The following is a 19448-nucleotide window of genomic DNA, read 5'->3' as shown; positions in this document are numbered from 1 at the left end:
CACCTCTTCCTAGGCTCCTGGGCCATCTTCGCCCGCCCACAACCTGAAACCCCCAATGTCAAGCTCACTGTCCCGAAACAGCCTCCCAGGACGAAGGAAACTGACTTCCCCATCCCTCCTCACAACCTGCATCCCTGCTCTCCTCCTCCTCTCCCTCCTACCCCTCTCCCAGCCCCAGCCCATCAACCGCACACTTACCCTCTTCCCCTCCCTCTGCAGCTCCTTCCTCCCAGTCTACTGAAAGGGTCAGGTGCTTCCCGGTCAAAATCACAAAACCACTCGGTGCCCTTCACCCTTTGCTCCATGAACCCTCCAGGCACTGCTCTGGCCCTCGTCTCCACCCACCCCCCCTCATCCCATGGAAGCCACTGCTGAAACAAGCCCTGAGTCTCCAGTGGGCACGGCCCCAGCCTCCCCTCTGGTGTCTGCCTCTTTCCCATCCCAAGGATCTCAGAGCCTGCTTGAGCTCTGAGAATGGGTTCAAGTCCTGGCCCTGAAGCTTGCCAGCCTTGTGGCCCCAGACAAACTTCCTAAGCCCTCTGCACTGTGGCCTTCTCACCTAAAATACAGTGATAACAACACCTAGACTTCACAGGGCCGTGGAGAGGGTGACGCTGCGTCCCCAGCCGGAACAGTGTCCAGTGCAGCTGTCCTCGGGCTGTGCGGGTTCTCTGTCTACATAAATAACTTGAGGCACTTAGAGTCCTCATGTCGGCCCGATGCTGGTGCCCAATATCATGTTGGAGGCGGGGGTGACTGATCGTCAGCTGCCCTCCTGGATCAGCACCCCCAGGATGACCAACACCATTAACAGGGCCCTGGAGCTCCTGCAGGCATCTGGTCAGCCCCGTGCACAGGGTAAAAGCACCAGAGAGCTCCCCCAAGGGGGGAGAAATGGGACCCAGGATTGGGATGTCCTGCCTGGCTCCCCTGCTGTCCCAGTAACCCAAGGAGGGGAACTTAGAAAGCTTTGGGGAAGGCACCGCAGAGTGCGGGGCTTCCTGAGACCCTGGTCTGTAATTATTTCCTGTTTCTTTCAACTCCCTCCTCCTCCTGCCCCAGCCAGGTTCCCCATTTCCTTGCTCTGGCCCCCACGTGTATGACGGGGTTCTCAGCTTGAGCCTTGACCCTTCGACCCTCCCCCTGGGCTTCCCAAGCCCCAGCTCCACCCGAACATCCCAGGGCCCGCCAGCTCACTGGACCCAACACGCACTCCTCTCGCTTCCCTATCGTGGTTGGGGCTCCATCTACCTGGTGGTTGAGGCAGAAACCTGGCAGCAAGGCGGGCTCTGTCCACGTACCAGCTGTGCGGCCTCAGGCAGACGTGCCTGCCCTCCCGACTGCCTGCAAAGGCAGGGGGGTGATCTTGGGAGCGCTGCTGTGAAGGTTGATGCCAGGATGCACAGGACTTGCGATCAGTGTCAGCTGTATTGTCCTGGAGGTCTTCCTTCCCCGTCATCCTGTCACTCTAGCCCAGTGGTTCCCACTGGGGGCTGGCTTTGACCCCTAGGGGTACATTTGGCAACGATCACAGATATTTCTGTCACCACTAAGGGAATGCTACTGGCAACTCGTGGGTAGAGGCCTGAGAGGCCACTCCTCGTCCTGTGACACAGGATTAGCAGCTCAAGACGGCAGCAGTGTTGAGGGTGAGAGACTCCGATCACCGGTTTCTAATCTTCGTGTTTTGGGTTCCAGACACTTTTGAGAGTTGGATGAAGGCTCTAAACCCTCTGCGCCATGAACACGCCTGTGAATATGCAGTTACTACATTTGAAATAGGATTCCAGGAGGTTCTCGGAACCTCCAATGTCCATCCAGGCTAAGACTCCTTACTCTGCTGTCATACTTGTCTAGAAGCCATGAATTTCTGCTTGTCTAGAGGGACAAGTTCTTTAGAGACTGTGTCAACCATCTCTCTTCATTCTCTTCGTTGCCACTTGCTGACTGGGAGGCCCTCTCCCTCATTTTTAACCTGAGGGAGAAAACTAAGAGGGTTCAGTAGGATTTGCATGGAAGACACATTTTCTCATTCTGAAAGGGATGAAGCAGGCTATACATAAATAATATGAATTTTAAAGTTAAAAAAAAAAAAGTTACCTGCTTTGAACTGTCCCCATCCCCATCCCCAGGTCCACTGTGGAAGTGCCCCTTCCTGGGCCATCTCCTCGGCCCACCCAAGTCCTCCTGCAGCCTCTCCATGCGTGTTCACCCTCTCTTCTCAGCAACCCCATGTCCCTCGTGCATATGGCCTGGCCTCGTCAGCCTCCAGGGTAAACTTTTCCAAGGCCGGCCGACATGGAGGAGATAAACTGGGGCCTGCAGCCCACACACAACCCTCAGACGTTCCTGGCTTGTCCTCATGAAATGGCTGTGAGGCCTCAATGAACAAGAAAAACATATCCACAAGACGCTTTGCAGGGGGTGCCTGGTACCAGGAAGCACTCACTAATTGTAAGCTGTTAGTATTTCCTTCTGTAGAATGGGGGTTGAGGTGAGAATTAAGAGACGACTGGGGGGAGTTCCCTGGTGGCCTAGTAGTTAGGATTCTGGGCTTTCACTGCTGTGGCCCGGGTTGAATCCCTGGTTGGGGAACTGAGAACCGAACTGGATCTGAAGAAACAAGAAGCTTCACTGTCCTGGCCTCACAGAGCCAGGCCAACCGAGATGACACACGTGAGGTCTGGGAGGGGCTCTGACTTCAGACAAGGGTGACCTGGCCCCAGGTGACCCGGGACAAGTCACTCTAGTTGCTGGACCTCACTAATCTCATCTGAAAAATGGGGAGACTCCCCACCTGGGTGAGAAGATGGGACTGAAAGCGTTCTTTATGAGCATAGTTTGCGCCTCTGTACTCTGCCATCCTCAGAGCCCACTGCCCTTCCACCCTTCCAAAGCTTTCAGGGCCCAAAGTCTGGGCTGCTTCCTCCCGGTCTGGTCTCCCCAGCAAGGCGGAGGGCCTCACCCTCCCAACGGACATCACTTCAAAATGTAAATCAAGATGAAATGCTTCCCAGGGCACTGCTTATGACAAGGTTTTAATAAAATAAAATAGAAAGTTCAAGTGCTTCCAATCCCCCAACATACCCCATTCTGGTGTGGGGGAGGGGAGGGAGCCCCCACAGCCCAGTAGCACCAGGGATAGCACCATGAGAAAGATGAGGTCGCACCGGCCTCCCTGAGACCCACAGGGGTGGTGGGGACGTGCCCCTGGCCGCCCCCTCGTCACCCCCCACCTCAGACACAGAGCCGAGAGCACACTGACTCCCCTCTGTAGGGCAGTGTCTAGGGAGCGCCAGCCCATGTCAGTTCCACCTCCTCCCGAGGCCTGGGCTTCTTTGGAGAAGCCACGGGGCGGCCCCCACCCCTTATGGCTTTGCTCCCTGGGCAGGAGAAGGCGGGTGGGGAGGGAACAGCTCCTTCAGCCCTGAGGCCGGGGCTAGGGTGGGAGGGCGGCAATGGCCAGGGCTCCCTGCTAGGATGGGGGTGGCTCAGGGGTCAGCAGTCACGAAGGGTCAGGGGTCAGATCCCCGGGGGTGTCCAGACCAACCCGCCCCCGGGGTCAGAGCTGTGCTGGGGTTGAAAGTCAACGCCCTCCCAGAGGTCCAAGAGCTCCTTCTGGAGGTCGGTTACTGAGAACTCAGGGCGGAGGGGACCAGGAGGGACGCCCTCCTCTCCCAGCCTGGGCCTCCCTGTCCAGCCCGTCACGGCCCATCACCGTTGACATCCAGGTCAATGGAGCCATGGCTGACCACCAGCCGCAGGCGCTTGGGTGGGGAGAAGGGGGCAAAGGCAAGGGCCTGCTTGGGGATGGGGACGGGGCCTGGGGTCCCGGCGGGGGCGGGGGTGGCAGCGGCAGGCGGGGCCGGGGCCACACGGCTCAGGTCCACACGTACCACGTAAGGCAGCCCGTAGCGCCGGGCCCAATGCCAGTCCTGCTGGGGGGCCCAGCGGGCACGGGTAGCCGGCCCCAGGGCCACCAGGGCCTCCGCCCTCAGGCAGCAGTGGGGGCCGCAGCCTCCCCATCGGTGCAGGGAGACGCGGGCAGCACGGAGAACGGGGGGCGCCGGGGCCCGCCGGGGCTGGGGGCGTCGGCGCCTCCTGGGACGCACCCGGAGCTGGGGCTGAGGCAGCCACTGGAGCCAGAGGGGCGAGGCATCAGGGCGGGCGCCACAGGGCGGGGGGCGCAGGGGCTGGCAGGCAGCTGTGGAGGCCCAAGGGAGGGGGAGCGGGGAGAGAAAAGGGCAGCTGTGTCAGCAGGGCCTCTCCAGAGGGGAACAGCTCCCGCTCAGGCCAGCCGCCGCCCCCCGAAGCTCTTCAGAGGGGGACAGATGAAGAGAGGGGTGCTCAGGGGTGAGACCCTGTCTGGGGGACCGAGTGGGGGTACCAGGAGGAACAAGACGAGAGGAGGGCAGGCAAGGGGCTGGGGATGGGGGAGCAGCTGATGCAGACAGGCCAACAGGACAGGGTCCCCGCCCCACGCTCACCACAGAACGGGTCCCGGCGCAGCGGGGGTGGGTGGGCACAGGCCCGGGGGCCGTGCAGGCCTTGCTGCAGCCGCCGCTTCGTCTCCCGGAGCTCATACTTGTCCACGGGCCGGGGCGGCAGGGGATCCTTGGGCTGCAGTCGGAAAGCTCCTTCGCCTCTCCTGAGGATGGGAGGGAAATGAGGAGGGAGGGAGGGGTGGGCCCTGAGGATGCACTTCTGGTTCCCAGGATCCCGGGGACTGTGTCCCTTCCTGCAGGCCATCCGCACCTCTCACAGGTGTAGCATTCACAGTGCTCATTCTTTTCACCGAAGAAGCCTTCGCCGTAGAAGCAGGTCACCTCGTCCCCCGGCTCGATGTCCCGGAGCACCTTCACGCAGGCTGCGTTCCCATCTGCAGGTACGAACTGGGGGCCAGGAGGCTCAGCGCCCTGTCCTGGGGGCGGCCTGGCTCCACCCCGCCTGGCCTGGCACCCTGGCCTCAAGGGTCCCCCTGGGGATGGGCAGCGGCCGAGAGCCCGGGGAAGAGCCCTGCCCAGGGCCTGCCCTCGGCATGCACTCCCTGACCCTCTCCCGTTGTGCTGGCTCCCACCCTCCCTGCAGGACGTGACCTAACCAGGCCCTGGCAGCGCGCACAAGCACCGCTCCCTCCAGCACTCCTTCTCGGGCTCCTCTGACACACCCTGCCAGCCTGCACCTCAGTGGCCGAGACGTGCGCCTTGGCCTGGCTCTGCCGCCTGCCCTTCCCGAGGCCAGTGTCCACGCGCAGCCCCAGTCCGGCATCGCCACCCCTCTCGCCTGCCTGCTCCTCACTCCAAGTTCCCCACGTGGGAGAGGCGGCACTCCCATCCATCCGTGATCCGCCCGCCCACCCATCTGTCCATCCTAGCCTGACACACACCTGGGAATGGCCCTGGCCGCCCGCCGCCAGGACAACTGGCCAGCACCTCCCGAGCGGGCAGTGTCGGGCGTCCCCTTTCCCTCCCTCCCTGAGACCCCAGCTGCCCCTCATCACCTCCTGCGCAGCTCTGCCCCAGGCTACCTGCCAGCCTCAGCCCATGCACTGCCTCCCTCCAGCCCCGCCCCCGAAGCTCCCAGAGCAGCGGCACCAGGGCCTCTGAGAACCAAGCCCCCTTCACTCACCCCGTGGGAGCCTCCACGGGGCACACCCAGCTCGCGCTGACACACGAGGCGGGAGCTACTGTGCCTCCTCGCCCTCCAGTGTGGCACCTCCCCTCTGGGATGCCCTAAAGCGGCCCCGTTTGCCCTCAACACCTAGGAAAATCCTACTCCTCCTTCAACGCCTGGCTCCGGCGTCACTTCCATGCAGCCTGCGGTTCCACACCACGAGGTGGCTGACCCCCGCCTCACCGAGCTTTGCTTCACTCTCCATCCTACCCAGCGTCTGTGCCCCGAAATCCACGCAACGGTGTGCAGAGTCACAGGACGCTGACACACACCCAGCCTTCACAACTGGCCCAGGAGGCAAGTTCTCCCCGTTTCCCATCCGAGAAGAGAAACCAGGGCCGGGGCGGCAGAGCCAGGACTCAAACCCCCCCCCCCTCACACCCCTGGGGCCCCACGGGCGGCCAGGTGAGCCCCACGCTTGGCAGGGTGCGCACCCAAGGCCTTACAGGGGCCATCTCCCCGCAACTCCTCCCTCTCACGTGCTCCGCGCTCCACACGCAGCACAGGGTGGGGGGTGGCCTCCCAGAACCTCCTATCAGGAAGAGTCCTTGTCCTCCAGGGCAGGGCTTGCTCTGACCCCGCCCCAGGAGGCCCTCCCCAGCCTCCTGCTATCACAGCTGCTGTGGGTGTCTCCCGGGGAAGCCCGCCCGGGGCACTTTGTGTCTCCCCATCACCACACTCCCCCCGAACTGGCCCAGCTCCCAGCCCAGATTCAGAGGGGAGAATGCGGCCAGCAGGTGGCAGCCTGGGTTCCAGTGTGACTTTAGCCAGAGCCCCTTCCTCCCTCCTCTGACAATCGCAGGCACAAGCGCCAGTGCTGCCCAGCCAGGGGTGGGAAACTGCTTTGTCAGGTGGGGAGACCCGGGACAGTTTCTGCCTGTTCACCGACCAGAAAGCCCCTCCCTCGTGCCCAGTCCTGGGAAGGGGGGGTCCCCAGGTCTCACCTTGCAGTTGGGTTTGCAGTCTGGAGCCAGTTGGGGGGTTGCGGGGAGAGAAGAGAACTGGGTCAGCGAGCCAGAAAGCCGGGGCACAACCCCTCCCCCGCTGGCTCCTCGCCCCCCCCCCCGCCCCCCGCCCCCACTCCCCCCTCCGGCCCCCCCAGCCCCCTCCCTGTCCCCACCGTGGTTGATGAAGGCGGCCGGGCCGAGCCACAGCTGAGCGCTGCGCTTGCGGGTGGAGTACATGATACTGAAGTCGTTCTCCCCGGCCCTCAGCAGCCCCTCGTCGGCCTCCCGCAGCTCTGCGATGCAGCCCACCAGCAGCTCCAACTTCTCGTTCTTTTTCCTGCCCAGAAGCCAGGTGGTGGGTCTGTGAGCACCTCCCTGACCACCAGTGCTGGGGCCAGGGGCCCCTCATCCCAGGCCTCCGGCGGGAAGAAATCGATGGGACGCACCAGCCACCGCATTCCAGCTCCCGGATCTCTCTGAAATGCACCCGCCGTTGCCTCTACACCTGCGGCAGGCGAGGCACTCTCCGCCTCCTGAAAGCCTGACCCGCAGCCTCTCCCGCTCTCGCTTCCTCCAGCCTCCAGTGCCCACTGCCGCGGCCTCCCGCAGTCCAGTCCCGCCCGGAAGTCCCCACAGGCGCCCCCGCACTCTTCACTAGACCCTTTGGCTCATCCTTCGGGCCTCAGCCTAGGCCCGGCTCCCAGGAACACTCTCCAAATCCCCGGGCAGGCTCAGGGCTCACTGAGCAGCTGTGGTCAGACCTGTGCGCTCACTCAGCTACCACCTGCCTTCCCGCTAGAACGTGAGCAGTGGGCAGGGTGGTCTTGTTCACCGTCCTGCCCCGTACTCAGCAGCGATTGCTACGCAGCAGAGGCTCCAGTGGGGATGAAAAAAAGGACAGCACAGTCCTGGGCGCAAGATCAGTCCTTTCTTGGCAGCCCCAGAAAGCCTGGGTCTCGAGGGGATCTCATCTCCCAGCAGGGCCGTGGTGGGCCAGGAGGGTCTTGGGGGACCAGACCCGGCCTCCTTTCTCTCAACACAGACACCTTCGTGGCCCTGTGCCGAGTGCCCAGTCTCCTCCAGAAGGGAGGGGGTCTCCTCTCCCAGCAGCCCCCAGGGAGGGATGCCTCCCGTCAGACCTGGGGCCCGGGGAGGCATGTTCTGCCCTCTTACCAAGCGCGGGTAGACACAATCTTGGCTCCATTTGTCTCCATGGAATAACGGGTACAGGGCAAGATGGTGAAGCCGCTTTCAGGCAGGAAGGCTCGGAGGTAGCGATAGATCTGGGGGAGGTGAGGGGTGGGCGGGGTGAGGAGGTGGGGCGGGGTCATCCTCGGCCCTCTCTCCTGGGTTCTAGCCCTGCTCTGCCACTGACTCGCTGTGTGGTCTCAGGGAACTCACTTCCCCTCTCGGGGCCTCAGTTTCCTCATCTGTCGAATAAAGAAGTTAGACTGCATCTCAGAGGGCCCCCCAGCTCTCCTTTCCTAGGATTCTCTGAGCCTTGCCTCAGATGGTCCCAATGGCTAGGAAGTCAGGGAGTCCCGGGGAGCTGCGCTGAGGGTCTGCCCGGCAGGGCGGGGGACCCGGGGCAGGCGGAGGAGACGGGGAGAACATGAGGGCCGAGGGGAGGGAAGGGAAGGGCTCCCTCACGTGGGTCTTGAGGGCAGCCTCCTGCCGCGGGCCCCGGCTCTGGAAGTAGTGGGCCATCCAGCCTCCCAGCGTCAGGGCCCTGTACGCAGCCTCCAGGTCCCGCTGCCTCAGGAAGGCCTCCAGCGCTGAGCGCAGGTGGTGCTGTCGCCGCAGGGGGGGCACGGGGCTGGGGGAGAGGGCACGCCTGGGTCCCAGGGCCTTGGCCTATTCCCTCTGGGCCTTCCCAGGCCCCACCCCCACCCCCACTCGGAGCTGAGAGGAGGATGGGGCTGAGGGGTGGCAGTGGAAGGGAAGGGGTCCCGAGCCCTCGGTCGCCCTCCCCCAGGTCGCCTCACCTGACGTTCATCTTATGGGTGCGGAAGCCGAGGTAGGGGTCCAGGACGAGGCTGGTGGCGAGGTCGTCATTCTCACACAGTTCCCTGGCTGTCACTCTGTCGGGGCCCATGGTGCCCCAGGCACCATGCTGCCTCCTGCGGAGAGTGGAGAGCTCAGGGCAGGGGGAGGGGCGGCGCCCGGGGCGTGTGCCTGCTCTAGGTCACTTATAGGTTGTGTGAGACTTGGGCAAGCCCTTCGGTCTCCTCATCTATAAAGCAGGGAGAAAAGCAATACTGACTTCACAGGGCTCTCGGTGAAGGTGAAATGCAACAAGTGCTTCTGACAATGGGGAGATCCCCAAAGAAATGCCAGCCACCATCGTTAGTAGCTGCATCTCCTCCAAGCACCTATGACAGCCCCGCCACGCGCACACACACACTCGCAGACCCCGTGCGCACACGCAGATTCCCCAGGACCCCCATACACACCACACACACACACACACACACACACACACACACACACACACAGACGCAAACGTGCCAACTGGCCCACGGAAGGCTGATTAATTGGTAGTCTGGGATAACCCTAAAGGCTTAGTCCTGCAGGGGGTGGAAGTCAGGGGGGACCCAGCAGCTCCACCTCTGGCCCTCACCGAGGAAAAAGCCAAGGCTTCCTGCCCCACCACCCATCCCCACTCTCTCCTGGCCTTGGCCTCCACCCCCATCCCCAGCAGCCCTTGGGAGTCCTCAGAAGGCTCTGGGTGAAACCCCAGGCAGCCCGAGTCGGGGGCGGGTGAGGCGAGGGAGAGCAGCGGAAGGCTCCCAGCACCTGCTCTCTCTCCAAGGATTCCGGGGGAGGGAGGGGCACAGAGGACAAAGCGGGGGGAGGGGGGGAGAGGAAAGGAACGGTGTGGAGAGGCAGAAGAGGCCCATAAAAAAAGAGGAGAAAGACGGGGATTAGCAAAACGAAACAAAACAAGCCTCCTAACCCCGACTGCAGAGGGCCTGGTGGCACCGACACCACGGTGCTTCAGGGAGAGCAGATGGGGGACAGCGAGGAAAGGGGAGCTGGAAAGAGATCAGGAGCTAGAGCAGCTGGGAAAGGGGGTCGAGAAGGCACGCAGGCTGGGGATAAATAAAGAGGGGGCGCTGCGGGAAGGCGCTGGGACAGAACGGAAGCTGCAGAGGGGCAAGTGGGTAATACGGACACCACAGGGAAGGAGCTGGGGCAGGCAGAAGGGGCGGGGGGTGCCTGCGGGGGAGACCGAGGGCTGCGGGAAGGCTTGGGGATCCAGGGAGGACCCCAGGAAAGCTAGCAGGGAGACCAGGGGTCCAACGAAAGTAGAGAAGGACCTGGAGGTCCAGGGAGGGTCCTGAGATGGTATAGGGGGGCCTAGGGCTTCCAGAACGGGGCTTGGAGAAGCAAACAGGGACAGGGGAAAGTCCTAGGGATCCAGGGAGGAGCATAGAAGAGCCGCGAGAAGAGAGCCTGGGCTCCAGGGAAGGACCTGGGTAGGCAGTGAGAATCCAGGGGAAAGGCCTGAGGCCCAGAGGGAAATTGGGGGAAGCAGACAGGGGCCTGGGGAGGCAGGGAGAGTGCAGGAGAAGGGCCTGAGGTCCAGGGAGGGGAGTGTAGAGTCAGAGGGCGAGCTGAGGGTCCAGAGGAGAGCCTGGAGCGCGAGAGCGGGGCCTGGGTAAGGAAGCACAGGAAAGGGGCTGGGCGCCGAGAGCAGCCTGAGGCTCGCCGAAGGGCCAGGAGACGTGGGCGCCTGGACACGAGGAGGGGCCGGGCGGGGCGGGGGACATTCGGGGCTGGGGACGACCGGGAGCCAAGGCGGCGCGGGGCGGGGGCCGAGAGGGGGCTCAGAAGTCGGGCCCCGCGCCGCCCCTCACCCGCTTCTCCTCCTCCTCCTCCTCCTCCTCCTCCTCCTCCTCAGGCGCCCGCGCTGCGGCTGCCACCACCTCCCACAGCCTTCTCCAGCTCTCCTCAGACACGGTCGCCGCGCCTCCCGTCTGCCCAGCCGGGCCCGCCTCACAACGGCCGTTACGGCCTTCCATTGGCCAAGGTCGCCGCCACTCTTCAGTCTCGCTGAAGCTTGCGCCGCTCCCATTGGCCGGGCTCCGCTCTGCCCCACCCCGCCCACCCCACGGTCAGCGCCCCTAAAAAGCTCCGCCTCGCCCTCGCTGCAGTTGAGAGCCGCCAACTGCACCCAGTGGCTGCCGCCGCTGTCCTTCCGGCGCTGCCATGGAGATGTATCCCCGCCCACGGCCCAAAGTCGACGCCCTCATTGGCCGAAAGCGCCGTCGCTCCGGGCCAAACGCGGGTTTGGGTCGGGTTATTTGGGTCCAAGTGGAAAGAGGGCGGGTACCGCCTGCTCTAGAGCCCTCATGTGATTGGTTGGCCTTGGAGCGACTCATGCTTCCATTGGCTAAGGTCTCCGCCTGTCACCATCGAGTCGCGACCTCCCTGTTCCTTTTCTGCGGCGAAACCTTCGACCACCAGAGGGAGAAAGCAGGGGAGGATGGGAGGCGGGGGGGGGGGGTGAATGCGCGCGCACCTCCTTCCCCCCGCCCGTCTGGGCCAGCGGTTGCCAAGGCGACAAAACTTTATTGACAACCCTGCCCGGTACAAAGGGCTTTTCGCTCTCTTCCTCACTTCTAGACCACCTTCTCTTCCCCTAAATAACCTGTTTAATTTTGAGTACCCACAGTAACACTCTGTGGGTGAAAGGGTCAGAAAGAAGGAGATTGATAGGTGGGGGCTTTGAAGAAAGCCCTGACTCATGGGGAGCTCCCATGGGGCACCCCCCCACGCCCACAGTTGGGATCACCCCTCTGCTCCAGTCCTAGAGGCAAACATAATTAGCAATTCATCATAATTACGTCCGGAATAATAAGCCCCACACTTGGAGCAGGCGGTCTTTGTTTTGTTGACGGCTGTATATCCTGTGCTCTTGGAACAATGCATGGCACGGAATAGGTGCTTCATTAATTTGTGCTGAAGGAATGAATGTATGAAGCTGGTTTCTGCAATCCGTCACTCTGTGACTTTGGAGAAGTGGCTTGCCCTCTCTGGGCCTCAGGCTCACATCTATAAAACAAGGACCACACTGGTCCCTCTTTGAGGGGTCCTTAACACCCTCCTAGGTGTCCTTCACTCGTGCTTGCAGGCCCCCACCCTCTGTTCTTACTGTTCTTTCCCCATCTGGGACTATCCCCAGCTCGGAGACACCCCCAACCCAGGTACCCCCACCCCCATAAGGATGGCTACAGCTCCGGAGAAGAGATGCAGCCTCACCCGGAGAAGCGGAGCCAGCAAGCAGAGAGGACCCTATAAAAAGCTCAGCTCAACTGAAACAACACTGTAAATCAACTAAACTCCAATAAAAATTAATTTAAAAAAACAACAGCAACAAAAAAACTCAGCTCTTCGGGAAAGTCCTATCAGCAGGTCTGAATCTTAAAAGTGCAGCCCTTCCACCAGCGGGTGTACACCCTAGAAAAACTCTCAAAAATGTGAACAAAAAATAAGCACAAGAATGCTTGCGACAATGGTGTTCGTAAGGGTGAAAAACTGGAAGCGGCTTAAATGTCCATCACATGAGGCATGACTTAAATGGATCATGGCATATTTATACAGGGGAACACCATGCTACAGTGAAAGTGGATGAACCAGCACTCTGTATATCAACCTGGACAACCCTAAAGCATGCTGCTAGTTGCAGAAGTTTACATAGTCGAATGCACGCAGTTTTAAAACACATAAAACAGGGGTCGTGTGTGGACACATGAAATTATACACAAACTTGCATGGGCATGATAAGGGGCGGGGGAGTCCCAGTGGCGACCCCTGGGGGCAGAGGGGAAGGAATGCAACCAGGAAAGCTACTCAGGACATTGTTATTTGTAATTTTTTTGTTTTTTAAGCCCGGAGGTGGAAGCCCTAGTTCATTGTATTCACTGTCTGTTCTTTTTCTACGTGTCAGAAATATTTCATAATACAAATAACATTTTAACCCGCCAATGCCACTTCCAGGATTTTATGCCAAAGAAATAACTGGACAAGTGTTAAAATATTTAAAGATGTTTGTCTCAGCATTTGTTGAAAAAGCAGAAAAATAGGAAGAGCTGTAATGTCCAGCTGTAGGAGATTGGTTGGACCGATTACAGCATATTCGCAAGACGGAAGAACAATAGTACCTAACAGTTACTGAGATCTTAGCACACTCCCGTCACTTTGCAAATAGTCCTGTGAGGGAGGGGCTGTTATTATCCCCATTTTACAGATGAGCAGAGTGAGGCTTTCCAAGGAGGTGTAACTGACCACCAGATTACAGAGTTTGTACTCTCAACCCCTGCTGCTGCACTGCCCGGACAGGATCCAGCTGGTTCTCGACCCACAGATGACATAAGAGGCACCTCGGAAAAACGAATAAATCTCTGACACATGCTACAACACAGATGAACCTTAAAAACATCATACTGGGTAAAAGGAGCCAGACACAAAAAGTCACATATGGAGTGATTCCATCTCTATGAAATATCCAGAAGAGGTGAATCTGGAGAGACAGAAAACAGATCCGGGGAATCTGTTAGGGCTGATCCGGGGAATCTGTTAGGGAGTTAGGGCTCCAGTGCTTCCACTGCAGGGGGCATGGGTTCCATCCCTGGTCGGGAAAATAAGATCACGCATGCCTCAAAGCGGTGGGGGGCGGGAGGAAGCAGATCTGTGATTGCCATGGGCTGGGGAGAATGGGGAGTGACTGGTATTGGGCATGGGGTTTCCTTTTTGAATGAAGTTCTGGAACTAGAGAGCGGTGATGGTTGCAAAGCATCGCACATGTGCATAATGCCGTTGAATTGTACACTTTAAGATGGTTAAAATGGGGCTTCTCTGGTGGTCCAGTGGTTAAGACTCCACCTTCCACTGCAGGGGGCACAGGTTCAATCCCTGGTGGGGAAGTTCCGCATGCCCCGAGGTGAGGCCAAAAATAAATAAATAAAATGGTTAAAATGGCAAATTTGACATTATGTATATTCTACCACCACCCCCCCCCCCCAAAAGAGAAAGAAACTCCGCCAAAAAACAAAAAGAGAGAAAATAATAAAGAATCACCTAGAGAAAGGAGTGAACATATAGATTCCAAGGTTCAGCCTCTTGAGAGAGGCTGGTCGAATATTGAATAATTAATCATTTCAGGATGCTGCTACCCAAAGTGTAGCCATGGACCAGCGGCATCAAGCAGGATTCCGGGGGTGCTTGGTAGAGATGCAGAATCTCAGACCCCGCCCCTGACCTCCTAAATCAGAATCACCCAGACTGGTGATTGGGATGTTCCAGAACGTATGAGAAGCATGCCTTAGGAGACACCTGTGTTGCAGGTGGCTTCCTCAGACCAGTCATTCACTTGCTGGAGGGATATCGTGGGCTTGGTAACTCTCAAGGGGGCACGTGACTTATTAAGGGGGAAAGCGTGCTATAAAACAGCAAATTCGGGATGATCATATTTTGAGGAGAAAGGGATATCTACTTTTATGTGTGTGTAAATTAAATGATTGGGAGGAGGATGTGGAGAAAAGGGAACACTTGTACACTGTTGCTGGGAATGTAAATTGGCGCAGCCACTGTGAGAAAAAAATTTGGAGTTTCCTCAAAAAATTAGAAATAGGGACTTCCCTGGTGGCGTAGTGGTTAAGAATCCACCTGCCAACTCAGGGGACACGGGTTCGAGCCCTGGTCCAGGAAGATCCCACATGCCGCGGAGCAACTAAGCCCGTGCGCCACAACTACTGAGCCTGAGCCCTAGAGCCCATGCTCTGCCACCGCCATAAGAAGCCCGCGCACTGCAACGAAGAGTAGCCCCCGCTCGCCAGAACTAGAGAAAGCCTGCATGCAGCAAGAAAGACCCAACGCAGCCAAAAAATATATATATATATGTATATATATATATATATATATATATACATATATATATATATATATATATATACGTATATATATATATATATATATATATATATATATATATATATATATATATATATATATATATTACAAATAGAATTATCATGTGATCCAGCAAGCCCACTTCTGGGTATATATCAAAATGAAATCTCTATCACGAAGAGATATCTGTACTCCCCAGTTCATTGCAGCATGATTCACAATAATCAAGACATGGAAACAACCTAAGTGTATGTGGACAGGTGAATGGATAAAGAAGATGTGTATACATACATTGCAATATTTTTTCAGCTATGAGGAAGGGGGAAATCCTGTCATTTGCAACAACATGGATGAACCTGGAGGACATTATGCTAAGTGAGAAAAGATAGACACAGAAAGACAAATACTGCATGACCTCATTTATACGTAGAATCTAAAAAACAGTCGAGGACTTCCCTGGTGGCGCGGTGGTTAAGAATCTGCCTGCTAATGCAGGGGACACGGGTTCAAGCCCTGGTCCGGGAACACCCCACATGCCACAAAGCAACTGAGCCCATGTGCCACAACTACTGAGCCCGCGTGCCACAACTACTGAAGCCCACGTGCCTAGAGCCATACTCCACAACGAGGAGCCACCGCAATGAGAAGCCCTCGCACCACAACGAAGAGTAGCCCCCGCTCACCGCAACTAGAGAAATCCCACGCACAGCAACGAAGACCCAATGCAGCCAAAAGTAAGTAAATTCATTTAAAAAAATAAATAAAAATAAAAAATAAAAAACAGTCGAACTCACAGAAACAAAGAGTGGAATGGTGGTTACAGGGAGGGGGGAACGGGGGTTGGTCTAAGGGTACAAACTTCCAATTATACAATGAATAAGTTCTGGGGGTCTAAGGTACAGCATGGTGACTACGGTTAATAATAAAACATTGTACATTTGAAATTTGCTAAGAGAGTAGGTCATAAGTGTTCCCACCACGTACACACAAAGATGGTAACTATGTGAGGTGATGGATGTGTTAATTAGCTTGATCGTGGTGATCATTTCACAGTGTATACATATATTAAAACATCATGGTGTATGCCTTAAATATACATAGTTTTTGTTTGTCAGTCGTACCTCGACAAAGCTGGAAAAAAATAAATGGTTGGTGGTGAGTTGTCTCTCTGTTTTCATGTATTACTTGTGTAATAACAAAATGTATATAATAATAGAATAAAATATAAGTATTCATACTATGTGTTAATTTATATACATATTCCTATATCTACATATACATACTTATGCATATGCACAAATGCATGTACATCATTATCTATATATCTGTCTCTACCTATAGCATCATCACCCTGCTCAAAGTTCTGCAATGGACTCATACCCTGGTAGCCAGCCCCCAAGATGACCTTCACTCTGCACCCCACCCCCTCCCCAGGATTCATGCCTTGTGTAGCTTCTTCCACATTGAACTTGGCTGAGCTGTGTAACCAACAGGATATTGCAGAAAAGATGGCATGTCCACTGCTATGTTATCAAAGACACCATCCTCTCTGGGATCACTCACTCCTCTGGGGGAACTCAGCGCAATGTCAAGAGGTCATGGCAACCACCTTATGGGGACATCCACGAGGCAAGGGCAAGGAACTGAGGCCTCTTGCCAACAGTCAGAGAAGAACTGAATCTGACAGTCATGTGAGTGACCACCCTGGAAACGGTCCTCCTGTCTCTACCAAGCTTTCACAGGATTATGCACCATCCACAGCTTGACAGCCATCTCAGGAGAAACCCCAAGCCAAAACCATCCAGCTAAGCCACTCCTGAATTCCTGACCCACAGAAACCATGTGAGATGATAAATGTTTATTGACGTCCTAAACTATAGGCAATGGATACACACCTAGATTAAAATCTGATGTCCTTACAATGGCCTCCATTCTTCCTCTGATTTATCACTTACTATTCTCCTCATTGCTCACTCTGTTATAGTCGTATCAGCTTCCTTGCTGGAAGCCGAAAGTCCCAAGCATCTCCAGGTCTTTCCCTGCTCTTCTCTCTACCAGGAGAGCTCTGCCCACTGATATCCACAGGGTTCACTCTCTCACCTGCTCCCGGTCTTTGCTGCAATGTCACTTCCTCAGGAGACCTTCCCCGACAGCCCTGCCTGGAATCACCCACCCACCGCAGCCATCCCCTTACTCTGCTCTGTTGTTTTATGCCACCAGGTTTGAGGGAATTTGTTATAGCAGCCATAGGAAGCTAATAGATGGTTGATTAAGTGGACTGGATCAATGGGAAAGTGGATGATTGGATTGATGGATGGATGGTAGGATAAACAGGAACAGAGAACTGATAGAACGGATTAAAGAATGAAAGAACATATGGGTGGGTGAATGGACAGTTGAATGGATGGATGGAGCTTTGGAGAGCTTGAAGAATATCTGAAGAAATTATGGTTGGATAGATAGGCAAGTGAGTGGATGAGTGGGTAAATAACTCGTTGGATAAATGCATAAAGGCAAGAACATATGCACAGATGAATGGATGGGTTGGGTGGAAGTTTGGCTGGATATGGGTATTTGAGGAAGAAGCATGGCACACTGGAAAGAACTAGATTTTATTTTCTTATTTTGTTTTTTTTATTGGAGTATAATTGATTTACAATGTTGTGTTAGTTTCAGGTGTACAGCAAAGTGATTCAGTTATATATATATAATTTTTCAGATTATTTTCCCTTTTAGGTTATTACAAAATATTGAGTATAGTTTCCTGCGCTATACAGTAAGGTCCTTGTTTATTATCGATTTTATAAATAGTAGTGTGTATATGTAACCAAAAGTTTGTTTTCTATTTCTGTGGGCCTATTTCTGTTGTATAAATAAGTTCATTCGTATCATTTTTTTTTAGATTCCACATATAAGTGATATCATATGATATTTGTCTTTCTCTCTCTGGCTTACTTAGTATGATAATCTCTAAGTCCATCCATCCATGTTGCTGCAAATGGCTTTATTTCATTCTTTTTTCTGGCTGAGTAATATTCCATTGTGTATATGTACCACATCTTCTTTATTCACTCATCTGTTGATGAACATCTTGGTTGCTTCCATGACCTGGCTATTGTAAATAGTGCTGCAATGAACATTGGGATGCATGTATCTTTTCAAATTATAATTTTCTCCAGATATATAGCCAGGAGTGGGATTGCAGGATCATATGATAGCTCTATTTTTAGTTTTTTAAGGAACCTCCATAGTGGCTGTACCAATTTACATTCCCACCGACTGTGTAGGAGGAAGAACCAGATTTTAGAACCAGACAAACCTGAGTTCTGACCCCAGCTCCCCCGTGACACTGGGAAGTACGGCAGCCGAAATGGATCTCCCTTCAATAAAGAACTTACCCAACTGTGAGGAGTGCATTTGGCTGACAGCCCCCAGCTGCAGTACCTGCAACTATTATTTTTTTTGGATCGACGTTCTTTTTGGGCAGCCCCCAACCAATGACTTAGCATTGGGGTGGGGGCCGTGCTGGGGCCTGACCACTTCCACCCAATGTGGGACTCATCTAATGGCAATCTTTTTTTTTTTTCTTCTTTAAATTGAGATAAAATTCAAGTAACACAAAATTCATCACTTTAACCATTTTAAGGTGTATAATTCAGTGGCATTTGGTACCGTTGCACTCTTGTGCCACCATCACCCCTATCAAGTTCCAAAACGTTTTCGCCATCCAGAAAGGAAGTGATTAAGCAATCACTCCCCACCCGTCTGGCAACCACCAACCTACTTTCTGTTCCTATGGATTTGTCCGCAGTGAATCTCTGCTCTGCATCTCCCCGTTGGGCTGAGCTCTCTGAGTTGCATGGTCTCAAGCTCTTCCTAAATATACCTTCCTTCCCCCCTTTCCTTTTACAGGTGGCAGACCGACTCCCCCGCCTACTCCTCGTCTCCCTCCCCTCTATCTTTCACTGGTGTCACCCCCAATAAACCTCTTGCATTGCTAACACCACAGCAGCATTTGCCTTCTGGAGGACCCAGGGACGCAGCAAGCCTCTTGCTCTGAGCTCGAGCTCCCTACCCTACAGAGCAGCACAACTTCTCAGGGTTGCAGAAGGCTCTGCAGAAGTTCTTTTTTTAAAAAAAATAAATTTATTTATTTATTTGTATTTTTATCTTATAAATTTATTTATATTTATTTATTTTTGGCTGCTTTGCATCTTCGTTGCTGCGCACGGGCTTTCTCTAGTTGCGGCGAGTGGGGGCTACGCTTCCATGCGGTGCACGGGCTTCTCATTGCGGTGGCTTCTCTTGTTGCCGAGCACGGGTTCTAGGTGCGTGGGCTTCATTAGTTGCAGCACGCGGGCTCAGTAGTTGTGGCTCACAAGCTTAGTTGCTCCGCGGCATGTGGGATCTTCCCGGGCCAGGGCTCGAACCCGTGTCGCCTGCATTGGCAGGCGGATTCTTAACCACTGCACCACCAGGGAAGTCCCGCTCTGCAGAAGTTCTGAACACAACCTGGAGGACCTCACAACGTGAATACCTACCTTTACGCAGCATTCACTATGTGCCAGGCACTGTTTTAAGTCCTTGCATGGACTCACTCCTGAACGCCATGACAGAGGCACCATTATGATCCTTGCTTTTACAGCTGAGAAAACAGAGATCCCTAGAGGCCTTCATCCCCTACCCGGGCAGGTTCCCTTTTCTGGGGAAAACGATTCCCACCACCAAGCAGAAGCAGTTTCCTAAAAGTGAAACTGTAATATCATCTCACCCAGAGGAAGACCACGGCCTCTTCCCCTCAGCCGAGCCAGGATAGCAGCCTGTTTCTGGAAGGATCCAGAAGATTCCAGGCCCCCAGCCTGCAAGTGGACAGTGGGAGGAGCCTGATTCCCAAATTGAAAGTAGCCCACCAGG

The 19448-nt window shown here is 55.5% G+C and overlaps 2 protein-coding genes across 2 annotated transcripts in view; both read right to left on the bottom strand.

The window, feature by feature from the left end:
* RPL28 (ribosomal protein L28) overlaps positions 1–19448 on the bottom strand; it is a 138304-nt gene that overhangs the window by 28585 nt on the left and 90271 nt on the right. The gene's annotated exons all lie outside the window — the stretch shown is intronic.
* KMT5C (lysine methyltransferase 5C) lies at positions 3020–10516 on the bottom strand. Its single transcript, XM_068527758.1, has 9 exons — positions 10481–10516; positions 8606–8740; positions 8271–8436; positions 7794–7903; positions 6794–6957; positions 6618–6637; positions 4756–4892; positions 4488–4648; positions 3020–4204 (listed from the first exon to the last, which is right to left on the bottom strand). Exons 2-9 carry the CDS (start codon positions 8713–8715, stop codon positions 3705–3707), a joined length of 1368 nt encoding a protein of 455 aa, XP_068383859.1. The 5' UTR covers positions 8716–8740; positions 10481–10516; the 3' UTR covers positions 3020–3704.

The sequence above is a fragment of the Eschrichtius robustus genome, chromosome 19 (assembly GCF_028021215.1).
Source record: "Eschrichtius robustus isolate mEscRob2 chromosome 19, mEscRob2.pri, whole genome shotgun sequence".
NCBI classification, from domain to species: domain Eukaryota; kingdom Metazoa; phylum Chordata; class Mammalia; order Artiodactyla; family Eschrichtiidae; genus Eschrichtius; species Eschrichtius robustus.
This window is presented reverse-complemented; position numbering and strand designations above follow the sequence as displayed.

Excerpts from the sequence above, each read along its gene's own strand:
- KMT5C (XM_068527758.1), bottom strand. The coding sequence starts at position 8,715 with ATGGGCCCCGACAGAGTGACAGCCAGGGAACTGTGTGAGAATGACGAC. Across the intron at positions 8,437-8,605 it reads ACCCATAAGATGAACGTCAG|CCCCGTGCCCCCCCTGCGGC; the intron begins GTGAGGCGACCT and ends CCTCTCCCCCAG. Across the intron at positions 6,958-7,793 it reads ATTGTGTCTACCCGCGCTTG|GAAAAAGAACGAGAAGTTGG; the intron begins GTAAGAGGGCAG and ends GCTTCTGGGCAG.